At 43.4% G+C, this 15,997-nt stretch overlaps 1 protein-coding gene across 1 annotated transcript in view; it reads right to left on the reverse strand.

Annotated features, from left to right (window-relative positions):
* INPP5D (inositol polyphosphate-5-phosphatase D) overlaps positions 1-15,997 on the reverse strand; it is a gene marked incomplete at its 5' end in the record, with an annotated part of 480,457 nt that overhangs the window by 24,039 nt on the left and 440,421 nt on the right. Inside the window, 2 exons of the mRNA XM_086949164.1 lie at positions 8,081-8,648; positions 14,916-15,167. Coding sequence (XP_086805290.1) covers positions 8,081-8,648; positions 14,916-15,167 — 820 coding nt within the window. The remainder of the gene's footprint in view (positions 1-8,080; positions 8,649-14,915; positions 15,168-15,997) is intronic.

Here is a 15,997-nt window from a genome sequence, read left to right on the forward strand (position 1 = left end):
CAAGAGCACTGCCGAGTTGTCTGAGAGCCACGGCGGCTGCTGCGGTCTCTATAAGACAATCGGCAGGGCTCGTATTGGGGTCAGATCTCACAGTAATGGTACCGCATGCTGTGGACATTTTGCTAAACAGAACACAGACGCAGCACTTAACTAGTGCTCGTCTTACCGGTTATGAGATGACTCTCTTTGCACCTCATGTGACGATCAAAAGGTGTGCTACATTGAATCCTGCCACATTGTTACCTATCCCCACAGATACAAAGGACGATGACATACATGACTGTTTGTTTAGGACAGAAGAAGAGACTAAGGGGAGGGTGGATCTGACAGACAAGCCCTTAGATGAACCGGACGGGGAGTTGTATGTGGATGGGTCTTGTTTCAAATTGCCAGATGGTACATCGACAGCAGCATATGCAATAACGACATTACAGACAGTAGTGGAGACATCTAGGATACCTTACAATTCGGCCCAAGCTGCTGAGATAATAGCCTTATTGAGAGCATGTGAATTGAGTGAGGGACTGGACGTGAATATTTACACTGACAGCCAATACGCCTTTGGTGTGGCTCATAATTATGGGCGACTCTGGGCAGAACGGGGATTTCTGACTTCACACGGCCAACGCATACAACATGGCCCACTGATACTACGACTGTTAGCGGCACTGACGTTACCCAAAAGATTGGCTGTGATAAAGTGTAGCGCACACAAGACAATAGTGGATGACGTAGGGCGAGGCAATGCCTTTGCAGACGAAACAGCAAAAGAGACTGCTCGAACAAAATTACCACGGATGTTTGTGGCAGGACCAGCTAGATGGGTCCCAGATGTTAACATGTTTTCAGATACTGTACAGAGTGTAAAAAATATACAAGAAAAAGTGACTGAAGATGAATTGAGGGCATGGAAGGATGGGCAGGGGCGATTGGATGCGGATGAATGTTGGACAGATGTGACCGATAAGAGACGATGGTTACTTCCAAATGCATATGTTCTTCCAGTAGTGACGATGGCTCATGGGCCTGCACATATTAGCGCAAAGGGCATATGCAAACTGTTGGATCCAGTGTGGAGCAATAAGAATATCTCCAAAGTGGCGACTCACTTGGTCCGACAGTGCATGGTGTGTTTGAGGCACAATCCTGGAAAGGGTGCCCCTGTCCCAGCTGGAAATTTTGCACCTCCCTCTTTCCCTTTTGAGGTGATTCAGATGGACTATATTGAAATGGAAAGGGTCAACAACTTAAAATACGTTCTTGTGGTTGTATGTGCTTTTAGCAGGTGGGTGGAGGCTTTTCCAACTAAAGACTGCACGGCCATTTCTACTGCAAAAATGTTGATAAAGGAGTATTTTTCTCGCTTTGGATTACCTAGGGTGATCTGGAGTGATAACGGTACGTCCTTTAATGCGGAATTAGTCAAGCAAATATGTAAAGGCTTACAGATTTCCCAAAAATTCCACTCGGCCCTACACCCTCAGGCAGCGGGACTTGTGGAGCGGTTTAATGGAACGCTCAAACTGAAAATGGCCAAAATACAGGAGAGTACAGGTCTCCGTTGGCCAGACGCCCTTCCTTTAGCCTTGCTTTCTACGAGAGTAACAGTGAATTCGAAAACGGGCATCTCCCCCTATGAAGTGATATTCGGCCGCCCGGCCAATGTCTGGGGAGTGCCCAGGCCTAAGTGCTTCTCCGAGATTCAGTATCCTTTGTTGACAGACTACTTGTATGCTTTGACTAAAGATCTTCGTTCTATTCATCAGCAGGTAGCAGACACCCTGAAGCCGTTGCCGGAGGGGCCCGGACACTCCATCAACCCAGGCGATTGGGTCGTCGTCCGAAGATATCAACGGAAGTCCTGTCTGGAGCCCAGGTGGTCGGAGCCGCATCAGGTGCTTCTAACAACGCGCACGGCACTTCGTGTGGAAGGCAGGAAGGCGTGGACCCACGCCTCGCACGTGAAGAAAGTCCCGCTGCCGTTACGCTATGATCAATGGGTAAAGGAAGGCATTGCTGACGAGGAACATGAGCAAATACCCAGATATGTTCCCTTCTCGGATGCTTCACTGATGGGAGAAGAGCAAAGTGAAAAAGAGAATTCACAGTCACGTGCAGAAAAAAGTGTTTCAGTGAGCTCTACTACTCCCGTTGCTACTAGTGAAGAGACATCAGAGAGTCCAGCACCTGCCATCGACACACCTGTTTTGTTCACTGATCCCGAAGTGCGAGGGAGCACTCGTTATAATCTGCGGCCCCGAAGAAATAAGTGAGAATGACAAATGTGATGGACTAAACACTGGAAGAAGGGCTTAGCGAATTTTCTAAATACGAAGATTTAGTGATAGGGATGGACTTGTAAGAGCCCTGGTGTTTAGCTGAAGATTGTGTTCTATGAGACTATAGAGTGGTGCGGGGCCCAGATTAAGTGCTCCTCTGTTTCAATTGCTGTGCGTTGAGCGACGTGGGAATAAGGTATGGACGGTAAAAGCCTGCCTGTGAGGCTTTGAAGGACACAGGGAGAAGATCCCTTCTTTTAGGGTTGAAGAACCCCTCTGGACGGTTTTACGGACTGTCTGGGACTATTTTTTTTAGTAGAAGTGTTTTTCTTTTTTTTCCCCTTTTTGATATATTTTGAACGCTCTTGAGAATGTATCCTTTTGGCCGCCCCATCCCTGATGAGGAGCAGCCCTTTGCTGCTCCTCCGAGACCTGTGCCTGATTCCCCCTGGTTGGCCCTTCCCCAGAAAGGAAAAATAGTGGTCATCATTGTTGTCCTAATAGCTTTTATAGTGACTCTTGGTATATTGTTTTTCCTGGATAAAGCCTACCCCGTTCATGTTTTTGCACCCACACCTACTGCCGTTCCTGAACATAACATGATTACTGTGGATTATGGTGAACGAATGTTGAGGAAGGGTTATAAAGAAAATGTTTTTATTAAGACTTTGCACCATGCACATGCCACCACCAATTTGACCGATTGCTGGGTCTGTGGGCTCCTCCCTTCTGCTGCCTACAAGAAAGATAGATTCCTAGCACTCCCTTTGACACCTGTGAATAGTTGTGTGGGGTGGTATACTCTCATTGGTCTTGTTAAATATTTTCAGCAGCCAGATTTTCTGACTCCTCGACTGCAGAATAGGGGGTCGACAATGACAATGCGAGTACGCCCTCTGCCTCCCTCTTCCCTTGGACGGATATATACTGACGGACTTTTTGATCAGACATTTATAGAGACGTGTGAGAAAAAGTTGGGCCGGTTTTTGATACCAAATGATACTGACAAAGTTAGGGAAAGTTTCCTGAAATTGAATTCCTCACTGTCTTACAGACACCCCCCAAAGGGAAATGACAGTGTCAAGTCTCTGATACCCCTGGCTGTGGTGGGTCCTTCACCATTTTTCTGTATAGAGGGAAGGGGCCCTATCAAGGTGGGTAATAGCTCCTGTAATGTGACTGCATTGATACGTTTGCCTCTCAGCCCCTCTTTGGTTACACCCCCCAGCATCTATTTTGTGTGTGGAGATAATGGATACTTATGGTTGCCCGAGGGTTGGGGTGGGGTGTGTTATTTAGCCTATATGATTCCTCCTGTATATGTGGCACCTTCTGATTACCACAGAACTCATCGTAGATTTCCCAGTCCACAAGAGCAGCGTAAAAGGAGGGAGCTTCAGGTAGATGACGTTGACCAGACAGACACCTCGTACCAGCAATGGACTGATTTTTCTAAGGGCTTGCTACCTTTCTGGGGTCCAATATTTAACAGTAGGGCCATTCGACGACTGTCCAGGGTAATGGAAAAGGTAGTCCTTACTGAAGCTGACATTGCGACTAACATGTCCGTTGAGATTCAGGCTATGAGATTATTCACGATTCAAAATAGGATGGTGCTTGACGTCATCCTGGCAGATAGGGGCGGGGCCTGTTGCGTCATCGGGACGTCTTGTTGTGTGTATATTCCAGACTCAGCTCCAACTGTTAACTTGGCGGTACAGAAATTACATAGATTAGCGACTGAACTACATCAGGATAATGGGACATGGTCCTTACAGGGGTGGCTCTGGGGTGCCTTCTCCTCCTGGGGTTGGAAAATATTGATGGGTTTGGTTGGTGTGGTGAGCGTAATACTGACATGTTGCCTTTGTGTATATTGCCTCCCTCCATGCTGCTCAATGTGTGCTACGAATTTGCGTCCACCAAAGAAGGTGTCGGGTCAATATGCTACTTCGATGATTACTGAAATTCCTGCTGATGCAAGTTGGTTGATGTTTATTTCAGAGGATGTTTTAGACTAAAAGAAAAATAAATGTGTTCTGCCCCTAGAATGGATATGCCGGCACTACCTTTTGGCAAATAAATGTGGCCACAGTTAGCCAATGATGCTAAAAGGAGGGTCTGATAGAATTCACTTTTCGATGCCCCAACTACCCCTTCTCATATGTAAGTTAGCATCATATGGCTAACTAATGAACTTCGTATATGCACCTATGTTGAATTATTCCGCTTGCTACTTTATTATTCAAATGTACGTGTGACTATATTAGTTCCTTAGCTTAGCCTGTGTGCCACCATTTTGTGTATCCCTCTGTGTCCGCGAGCCTTACTCGCTCATCTGCCCCTCCCGCAGGAATAGAGAATTTCACTAAGACAGCAGTTTTCGTTTCTCGGCTTGCTGTGGCCGAAACTAACAAGTTTCTTTATCAGTAATGTTCTCATGCACCAGAGACGCTGAAGCCTAGCTCCATGGCCTTGAGTAGAGATAGCGATGTATCTTTTGCAGGTGCAGATGCCTGCTGTATGATGGCATTGTTCGCTGGTCTGGGTTTCAGTAATTTTCCAGAAGGGGCGTACCCCAATGAACTGTGTTGCATTATAATGTATTGCTGTGATGCAGAGAGTCAGTCCTCTCGTTCGCACTCCTAGGAGTAAGGTCGGACAGGGCCCTCTCATATGAGTGTTGTTTGGCCTAATAAAGACTTTTGTTTATTCTTCTCCACTGCCCGGCTGACTTCCTATATAGTTACTATAGGTGAGTGCGGTAAGTCACTCGGGTGGATTTGAGCCACGCTTATCAAGCCTGGAAAAGTAATTGATTGAAGTCGGTAGGGATATGCCTTGAATGGATTCTTGTCCGACCCCTGTACTCCTTTACACAGACGATGTTGTTTTTATTTTGTGCACTGCTTTGGGTCTAGACAGATTGGTTAACCAATTTGTAGAATTTATGGGTAGCCTTGACTTAAGTACACATTTTCCAAGCCTTTTGTCATGGTAGTAGGCCCACTAAGACTAGATCCTACTCCGTCAAAGGTAATCCTCTTAAACATGTCCTTGTGTTTTCTTATTTGGGTGTCTTATTTGACTACTCGCTATCGTGGTCTCCCTTGATATTGACTAGCTGGCACTTGTTTTCCAGGAGCACAGCTTCTGTCTTCGACTTTGCTTCCAATGTAGGCTGTAAGCATATTAAAGCCATGGCTGATATAATTGAGCAAGTGCATTTCTGTAGTAGCCTGTGGTAGTGATATATGGGGGTATGCCAATGTGACTCCTTTGCAAGCGTTTTAAGGAAACTCTTTCCCCCTCCCCCAGAGTGCATCCTGCTTTATCTTTCATGCGGAGTTAAGGCTTGATTATTTGGAAGCTGTATTGATGTTACGGCCCTTACTCCTATGGATTTCCGTATGGGTCCGCGCAGCCAAGCATTGTAATTGTTTAATATTAAAAGGCTCTTTAGATTTAGGTTAAGCCGCTAGTATCCAATGGGTTAGCTATATTAAGGGCTATTTTATTAGGTTAGGCCAACCCTAGTTTTTTGATCATCTAGAGTCCCTAGTTGTGGAGGACTACACTTGAACCAAGAGAGTTTTTTGAAGCTTGGAGGGCAAGTGAGAGAACTCTATCGGTTAGGGATAAATCGTCTTTAAAATCAAATGTATTAGACAAGACAACAATGTTATTCAAACCATACCCTGTGTACACTTTGTCTGATCACCATAGATTTCTTTTAACATGATTTAGACTGAATTTAATACATCACTTACTAGCAGTTCTGCAAGGAAGTTCATATGGCACTACTCTCATCCCATGCAGTTATGATAGTATTGCGACCCAAGACACGTTGCACTTTACTATGATTTGTACTTTTTATAAAAGACTTCGAAAGCTTTATATTGTTCCACTGCTTGCCGATAAATATATTGCCCAAGTTCAACCTGCACTGCTATATCTAATATTATTTCAGGATGTGATTCATTGTTTATGTGGCCACCTCTCTCTGAGATTTCAGAATAGCAGTTTCCAGGAGCATTGCTGAAAGAGAGAGAGAGAGAGAGAGAGAGAGAGAGAAAGTGAGATAGATAGAGAGAGAGTCAGAAGGAGAGAACTAGAGAGAGAGAGACACAGAGAGAGAGAGAGAGTGTGTGTATGTGTGCCGATGCTCAGAGACAGTCACTGCCTTTGAACTTGTCAGTTTTTTGTACATAAATTGCATTGCATGATTTACTCTCCACAGCTGCTCTAGAAATGCCTACAAGTTCTTATATTTCTGCAAAATGAACTCTATTTTATAGTCCCAAGAGACCTCAGTTCCTATCTTTCAAACCTGACGGATATATGTGGTCCTGTGCACCTCTGTCTGTGTCTCTCAGAATCCCTCTGAGACATTTTGAATTTGAGTGTGCTTATCAAAATCCCAGTGTGCCATTTGTATCTGTGAGGCCCAGTGCCCCTTTCAGTCAACTACTATGTTTAAGTCGTTGTCAGCCCGACTCTGTGAGCCCCAGTGTGCCAAGGCTACCATCAGCATGTGAACCACCGTGTGGGCCTGATTCACAAATGGCCTCCGCACTTATCCAATGAGGATTGCGGAGATTCCATCTGAGTGCGGAGACTCCCCCATGACTGCGGGGCCTCCACCATGAGTGTGGAGGCCCTTTGTGAATCAGGCTCTATGACTTTGGTCCTTCAGCCCCAGAGACTTTGTGAATTCTTGTCTGTGAGTTGTACAGTGCATGAGAGTCCTTATCTGTGACTCTCTGTCTCTGCTAACCTACGAGTACCCTGCAGGTTCAACTCTCTGAAAGCAAATGTGCATCTGGGGATCTCTTATTGACTGATTTCATATCTGACTCTCAATCTCTTGCTCTCAGGTAGTCTCTCTCAGTAAGTTCCTATTCAACTGCAACTTTATACCTGTTATTGATTTCACTCTCCATCATTCACTTTCTCATTAGGAGTCCCAATGACAGCCAACCCTCTCCTTTTGACACTGATGTCCCCCTAATCCTGTTTCACTTCCTCCAGTCTTTCCCTTCATCTTCTCTTCCTACTTGACTCTCCAACACATTTCTCACCCACCCTCTCTGTATTGGTCTCTACCTCTCTTTTATTTTCTTCGCCATCTCTATCCACTTATGTGTGTCTGTGCTAAACTATGCCCATTCTGTTTATTTTTTTCTTACCTATTGTATCTTTCCATTCCTGTTTTTTTTCTTCTTTCACTTTTTCCTTTCTCTCTCCCCATTGTATCTTTCCACTTTTGCCTCTGACTCTTTCTCCTGTCATTTACACTAGCCTGTTTGCCCGTGTCTATTCTTACTACTTGTCTGTTTCTCTCCAATTTGTATTTTCTATTATCTTCTCTACCTCTTTCTCTTCTCCCATCATCTCTGCTCTGCCTCAGTTTCTCTTTATCTATCATGTGTATTTTTTCTTCTCTTTTCTGACATTGTCTTCTCGTCCCCACCTATTTATCTTCCTCTGTTGTTTTCCTCTCTCTTTTTACCCTTGCAATTGTTTGCCTTCACCCTTCTCTTATCCTGTACATTTGTTTCTCTTTTACTCTCCTGCTATTTTCCCACCTAGGTGTTTTCTTCTTCTGTTTTTTGACTCTGCCTTTTACTCTTTACCTCCTTTATTTTTTGTGTCTACTATCTTTACCCCTACTGTCATTCATCTATTTTTCTTTCTTCTATCTTGATCATTATCCTTGTTCTATCTTTGCAATCTCTTACTAAGCTCTTCCCAAGCTCTTGTTCTGTAACCCTTTCTTTCAGCTAGTTCTTGATACATACCATCATAGCTGTTCTACTAGCAGTAGGTGCTTCTTCAGGGGCACGACTCTTGGTCTGCTGTGGGATTTCTGAGTTCTCCCTGTAATCTTGGCCTTTGAAAAGCTGGATCTCCCGTGCCATCGGACTCTTCGCTGGTAACGGAGGTCTGGTACTTGAGACTTGAATTCCATTGGCAGACATTTCGGATCGACACAGCTTTACTGGCTTCTTAAAGTGAGCAACCTGGTTTGTCTTTGCTTTGTCCACCAGTGCGCTCTTCATTTCAGTAGTTGCACAGGTGTTTGAACGGGCCCTTGGGGCTGGCACAGGTGGTGACAGCTGCTTGCTGAAGGACTTGCTGCTGTCAGCATCTTGAAGTTTGCTGGGTGGCTGTGCTGAAGGAGTCTTCACCACTGGCACAGTGGAGTATTCCCTTCTAGGAGCATTTGAGAGGTCCTGTTCTTTCCTGGAAGAGGCTGGCTTTGTCTTGCAGCTCATAGAGGCATAGAGCGGGTTGTCAAACATTTCAGGTTGCTTATGTGCTTCAGAGGATGACTGGTCAGCTGTGTTCCACGCACTGTCTGATGGTCTGGGAATGAGGCACACAAAGACAGATGTTATCAAGAAATGATACAAACTAAAGCCATCACAAGTCCATCCCATTTATAAGAACACTGTCAGTTAAATCTTTCTCCAATATAAGATCAATGCTCAGCCTATGAGAAAGAACCCTGCCTCAATGAACTGATCTCTCTTGAGTAGTACTCCCATGAATTTGTGTCAGTGCCATCTTCCCAGCCAGTGTACCAGTAGTTTGTTGTCACTATCTGATTTTTCATATTTGACCATGTTCAAAAAGTTTGCCTCTATGACTGGTTATTGCCTTGGCCCAAGTACCATAAATCTGCCTTTAGTATTTCAATTCTTCTTTAAGCTCACCTTTCAAAAATTCTCTATGTATTTGATCACAATTATCAGCCCATGGGTTCATCTTCCCAGTGACTTATATTTTCTCTCAGCCCCAATTCCAAATCTCATCACACTTCAGTCTAAGTGCCAGCAGCCTGCCTCTTAGATACATAGATCATATGTAAAGTCCTCATGTAGTATTTAATCTTCACTGTTTGCTTAGAAGCTAGAAGTCTGCGCTGAGCATCCAATCTCTCCCCTTTGCTTATGTCTCACATGGGTGCCTCCAGTAAATGATCTCTTCTAAGTCCATGTGCCATGAGTCTTTCTCCAGTATATGATCACCCCCTCTAAGACCTTGAGCCTAGGATATCACTGCAGTATTTCTTTCCTGTCAATCCATTTGTAAAGGTTATGTCCCAAGTATCTAACCTGTTGCTCTAGCCTAGGGGGAACAAGTCGCACCACAGTCGCTCATTTACTTTGAGCCCCATGTCTACTGTGTCCATAGCTGCCAAGAGCCATTTGAGTGGCTCTTTAGCCCAAAAAGTTGAATTGGGCAACTCAAGCAATGATGAGATCTCCAGTCCTGTTTCCTCATTGCATTCATGTACCTGGAGGTCTGTGTTTATTTTGAAAATCACAAAACTGCATGTACCAGAATACAATGGAAAACTATAAGTGTATAAATTACATCATACATGTAACAAGTTAAGATTGCTAAAGATGTCCCTTGTTCGGCTGGCATGCCTACCTTCTTCTTTGTTGCTCAGGTACTTTTATTTCTTTGGAACACTGAAATAATATTCAAACAAAAGCACACTCATATATATTTGGAGCTTATAAAATACAGGTATTTTCTCCATGTCATGGGGCCCGATTCACAGAATGAACTTAAGACTCCTAACTTTACTACTACTAAATTGAGAAAAATCCTAAGTTTAAGACTTTCGGTATTCACAGAAGGCATTTAGGCGTCCTAAAGTTAGTAGTCCTAACTTTACTACTACTAAATTGAGAAAAATCGTAATTTTAGGACTTTCGGTATTCACAGAAGGCATTTAGGAGTCCTAAAGTTAGGAGTCCTAACTTCTGTGAATACCGAAATGAGTAAGTTCATTCTGTGAATACCAAAAGTAGTAAGTGCATTCTGTGAATGCCAAAAGTAGTAAGTTCATTCTGTGAATATCAAAAGTAGTAAGTGCATTCTGTGAATGCCAAAAGTAGTAAGTTCATTCTGTGAATACCAAAAGTATAAGTGCAATCTGTGAATACCAAAACAGTAGTAAGTTTAGGATTGAGTCTTAAGTTCATTCTGTGAATCGGGCCCAGCGTCTTCTACAACATGGGACTGATGTCTCCTCTTAGACTACATTTCACACAAGTATATCATCAATCATTGTCCTATCACAAGTGTGCCTTTGATAACTGCTCTAATCTCTCAGTCCAGGTGCTGAATTTGGTTTTGGTATCTCCTTATCTCTCTCAGCTGTCTTCCCACCAGCCTGTGTGCATGTATTACAAGTATGCCTTCTGTATGTCATCTCACCTTTAATTTTGCCACTCATAAGAATCTCTCACCTCTCTTCCCAGGTTCCACGAGCCTGTCTTCAGTATTTGATCTCACCTCTCATTTCTCGTCCCACAAGCCTGTCTCACACTTCTGCTTATGTACCTTGACTCTCTTCAGCATTTGATCTGCCTTTCATTTCTCTTCCAACAAGCCTGTCCCACCTCTCCGCCCATATATTAAGAGTCTATTTTCAGTATTTGATATCACCTCTGATTCTGTGTCAGAACCGGTCTCCCAGTTTATGCTTATATTTCACTTTACGGATTTCAAAGCACAGCAGCCAGTATCAAATATAACCCACAATATCCTTAAAGCATGCGTACCAAGGACTACAAACACATGAATAGAAAAAACCAAGAGGCAATATCTGAATCCCGTAAAATGAGTATCATATATTCTTTCTTCTTCTTTCTTTGTGGCTCATTGCAGTTGGAGATAAGTGCCTTTTATTATCCTCCTTGATCTATGATGCTAACATTGTTGTTGATACATTGGAGGTCCAGTCGGTCGTGATCCGTGCCTTCATGAAAGATAGAGTGAAATGGTGCACGGTGCCTGGGAATGGTAACATCTCAGTAATGAGGCACATCGACCACCTGAGAGTACCAGATACAAGAAGCCTAAGATGTGGCCGAGGACTTCTGACAGTTTTGCCTAGTTAAATGAATATTAGTCAAGGGGGTGCACTTCTAGGGCGAGACAACTCAGTGGCAGGTTGGAACTCCTGTTTCCTGAGGGACTTCGGTGATTGGCAATTAAGAGAGCTCTTGTGTAGACGGGGCATCCCTCGGGGGGCTTGTTTACATCCACACGAAATGCTCAAGAACCTGTGTTCTTCAGTTCGAACCAGAGGAGGATCAGGTGGATGCCTGACTTTAAAACTGGAGCAAAGGGTTGAATTATGCCTTTCCCCCTTTTCTGATGATCACTAGGGTGGCAATTCAAGCCAGGAGATAGCAAGTGTGGCTGATTCTTGTGAATTCTTTGTGGGGGACCTATGTGTGGTTCTCGCTCCTTCCCGCAATGTCATGCAACATTCGGTGTTACTTCCCCTCTTCCAGGAACTTATTCTGGACCCAGGGGGATAGGTACACCTAAACAACCTGGACAATTCTCATGATATGGGAAATTTCAGGGACAGTATGAACCTTTTGGGAATCTTTCAGAAGACTACCTTCTAAATGGAACAGTCATTTTCTGCAGGCACACAAACACACTACCATTCAGCATGGTATGTTTGCTGTGGTTGGTGTTTGTAAAGATGCATTGATCCTGCGGGGATCAACATTGTCTATATTCTGAATTTCCTTTCCAAATTAGAAAAAGCAGTGACAGCTTCTCTCATGATAAATTATTTTTGTTCAGCTATTTGAGCAGGTCATATGAAAGTAGCAGATAAACAAGTGAGCATTCATCCTTTTGTTTGAAAACTGATGAATGGAATCAGGCTTTCCAATTCTCTGAAGCCTAGATACTAAAAAATTACAGGATGTACATGAAGTACTTTCTTTATTGTGTGACAAATGAACAAAGATCAATTGATGGACAGAATGTTGAACAATGTCAAACATTAACCCACTACAGAGATCTGGGCCTAAATACATAGTTGTTTTGCTCCTCATGCCATTCCAGTTTAAACACAGCAATATTCAAATCAGTCTTGACCCTGCTCCCTATTGAAACAGTCCAGCCCGAACTGCCAGGCCAGGTCCTCCCTGGACTGGAAACAAGCATCCTGGGACCAGTTTCGGGGTTTAACTCCTTATCAGCCAGGCTAGCTTGACTCCAGTGGTATGGAGGTAATGGGACACCAACTTGGCATACTCGTCCCACTCGTGGTGACAAATGCAAAAAGAACAATTGATGGACAGAATTCCGTCCATCATTAGTTCCATTTATTCTGTGACAGGCAAAAACAATCATAGCTTATTGAGCAAAAAAAACTATATGTGAACCTTAAGGTGCCCTAATATCTTTCTTGTTAAAGAGAGTCCAAAATTCAAGTGTTGGATGTGGTAGGGTAATCTTTTACCTCAGAAGGAGTAATATTCGCAATCACCAGATGGACCATATCCAACAGAGGGTGTCTTATACATTCTTCCTGGACAATCCAAAACTGAGTGCAGTCACATGCTTATAGTGGCACAGGGTGTAAGACCCAGAAGAGTCAATCATCTGTTGATCTATTTCAAGAAGCCTTATAAGCCGTCCTTTCTACTATGGTTTGTTGGGTCAGATGGATTATTCAAGATGCAGGTATTATCTGTCCAGTTTTGGCATGAACTCTGACATGGTGCCAATACATTCACTTTGGGGCAAGACTTGAAAACATCCTAAGGTCAGCAGAATGATCTTCATAGTGAACTTTTATGAAGTTATACTTTAAATCAGACTTTGCGACATAAGTGGTAAATTAATTTTGACCAAGCATAATCTGAACCTCCGGTACTGACATAGAATGAAACATTACCTAGAAATTGTGAAAGAAAGTTTCAATTCTATTTAGGAGGGAGAGGTGAATATTATCCTACCCATTTTTTACTTGAAGATGATATACCCACCCTATGAGGAGATTAATAATGTACACATACATTTTATCTCATGCTTATGTGCATTGTTATTTCTGATGGTTTACTAAATTCAGATTTTTTTTTTACCAAGATTGCATTCTAATGCATTTAAATGTTGGTCCCACAAAAAAAGAAGGAACATGGGAAACTTGGTTTATGGGCCTCAGATGTTGCCTATTGGTTTTTTCTAGTAATGTATTTGTAGTCCTTCTGACATGTGTCATATGGGGATTGAGGTTTATTGTTGTTACTGGCCTCTCACAGTTCTGCCACCCCTCTTCCCATGTACCACAAGTCTGTCTTCAGTACCAAATCTTATCTCTTATTTCACCTTTAACAAACCTATCAAGGCTCTCTGCCCTTATGCCACATGTCTGGCTTCTTAGCCCAAATGCCTAAAGGGTTAAGTATCAATGCTCTTTAGTTCTGTAAAAAATCCATTCACCTTTATATACACCCCAGCTCTTTTCCAGGGTGTGTTTAGTCTCATGAATAGAACTTCTGCACAAAGCCCATCTTTCTTGGGAGTTGTAAACAGTGAGCCTGTGTGAAGTGACTTGCTAAGCCTGAGGGTTGGGTCAGCTCTGTCTGAAATTGCCTTTGAAATCCTCTAACCAAAAGGATAAATCTTTATGATGTCTGGGCCAGGTAAACCTTCAAAACCAGATGATTTCAAATGTGTGTACACTGTTATAATAACTACCAGTGACTGTTTGGCAACCCCTAAAGACTCTAGTTAGGTTGGGGGGCCTCATTCAACATCTACAAGAGCCCTGCACATCCATGACCGCTGTGTTACAATAGCCACACATTCACGGTTGCCTTAGCCATCCTAGACTCAACAGAGTTATTCGTTGTCTAGCAAGAATCAGGTGCCCCTTGGTTTCAAGGACTTTCCCCTGGAGACCCTGCCAGTGGGTGTCATTCATATTGTAAATGCAAAAAATAAGAACCACTGAAGAGCTGGCATGGCATTCTTGTGTTCCAGCTTGTACACCTGTTTCCAAATATACACCTTGGCTACAGCCCAATGACCTGCTATATTTTCTGGCCAGTAAAATTGGGTCTGGTGTGCTCAGGAAAATATGAGATTTAACAACACCGGGTCACTTCTAATTGAGCAGTGTGGAATATCACAAGGGGAGTCCATCTGCTCAACTCATAAACAGACCCTAAATATGATATCAATATCCAGGTCGCCTGAGAGATTTCTAGGTAGTCTGAGATTTAATTGCATTGCCTCTTGTCTAAAAAATGCGAAGTCAGAGGTATACCTCAGATGGCTCTGTTGTGAATCTTTGATGCATATGTATCCCTCTGGGGCAAGTTTGCTGCCAAATGCCTTACTTATAAAGTCTTTAATAAGTGTGCCATGCTTTGATATTTAAAGCTTTTGTCTGAGACATCACTGTAACCTGAGCTATAACCCTGCAGTCAAGGTCCTAAGCTTGTAAAATCGTTGTAAGGAAAAGAATAGATCTGCAGTCAATGACCTGAACCTGTGAGCTTTGTGTAACTTGTGGCAACCCCTCGCGTTAATATGTCGAACGTGTAAAACACCGGTAACATACTGGGGAACTCTCAGTGTCTTGAATCTGTAAGCTCTGATGACCTATGTAACTATAGATTTAGCTCTGTACCCTTAGTTGCAAGCCTACGATAGGGTAAACCAAATGACAAACCTAATGTTAACGCCCTAAACCTATATTGCTGGTGAACTTTGAGGTTAGCTCTGCCCTCAAGGTCATGGCTCTTTAAGGAGTGTTGGACCTGGTGGATAGATAAGATTCCCTCCAATACTCACGTCTGGTCCTGGCTTCGCAGACCCGGGCCTCCTCGGGGGTTGGTGAATTTTTTGGGGGACACAGGTGAACGTGATGGTGAAACAGATTCTCCACGCACCACGATGGCTGGGTTCGGCTTGCTTTGCTGATCCGGCCCCCGGCAAGGCTGAGGTATGTGGGTAGCCTTCTGGAACTGAAGAGGAGCAGGAGACGTTTGTGAGAAGGGCCCAATTCCAATGTAACTGGGGTTGTTGATGTCTGTGACTGTTGAGCTGGTATAAAAATAAAAATAAAATACATGAGAGAATAACACATCGAAAATAACCTAAACTTTGCAATAGAAATGTGTGCTGTTAACGTGATATGTGTATAGGGAGGGAGTTCCTTTCCATGGTTAACTGGGATCATGGCCAGAGCTAGGCATGGGCAGTGTGGGCAACTTGCCCGTCTTATAGTCATCTTTTAAAAACAATGGCAGCACAATTACTCCCAGCTATAGCCCACGGATTGGAAATATGGCATGGCCGGGAATTTTAAATTTTAAATGACTTACAGACAAAAGTGTATAAAGCCATTTTTAAGCTCCCTAGAGAAGTGTCACCAGCCCAGATTTGCCTGGAGTTTGGACTTCAAAACCAGAAATTCCAGAGGCAATCTGTATTCGTGAAATTGAGTTGGAAACTTCGCTCTTCGGAACCCGGCACCCTGAATTATCTATGCTGGACAGAAATAAGGGCCCAGTTCGACCAAAAAAAAACATATTCATGGAGTGCACACCTAAGAACTGCTCTGATGGAATTGGACATTGAAGAGGCATGGGACAGCAAGATGGAGAGAGTGGCTTTTAACAGAGTGTGCAATGGCGCTGCAAAAAAATTATCTTTCCTAGATGACAAAAATGTAGTGGCAAAGAGACGTAATTCGTGGACAGTGATACATTCTTATGTAAAACTAAAACCGCAAGATTATCTAGCAGCTCTCTTCAGATTGTTCCTAACAAATAAGTATATGCTGTATCGGTTTAGAGTATACGAAACAAAGGATCTGCAACCAAGTTGGAAAGGGAATTATCACAACGTAACTTGCAGACTGTGTGGATATC

Source organism: Lissotriton vulgaris, unplaced genomic scaffold (assembly GCF_964263255.1).
Source record: "Lissotriton vulgaris unplaced genomic scaffold, aLisVul1.2 SCAFFOLD_1234, whole genome shotgun sequence".
NCBI lineage: Eukaryota > Metazoa > Chordata > Amphibia > Caudata > Salamandridae > Lissotriton > Lissotriton vulgaris.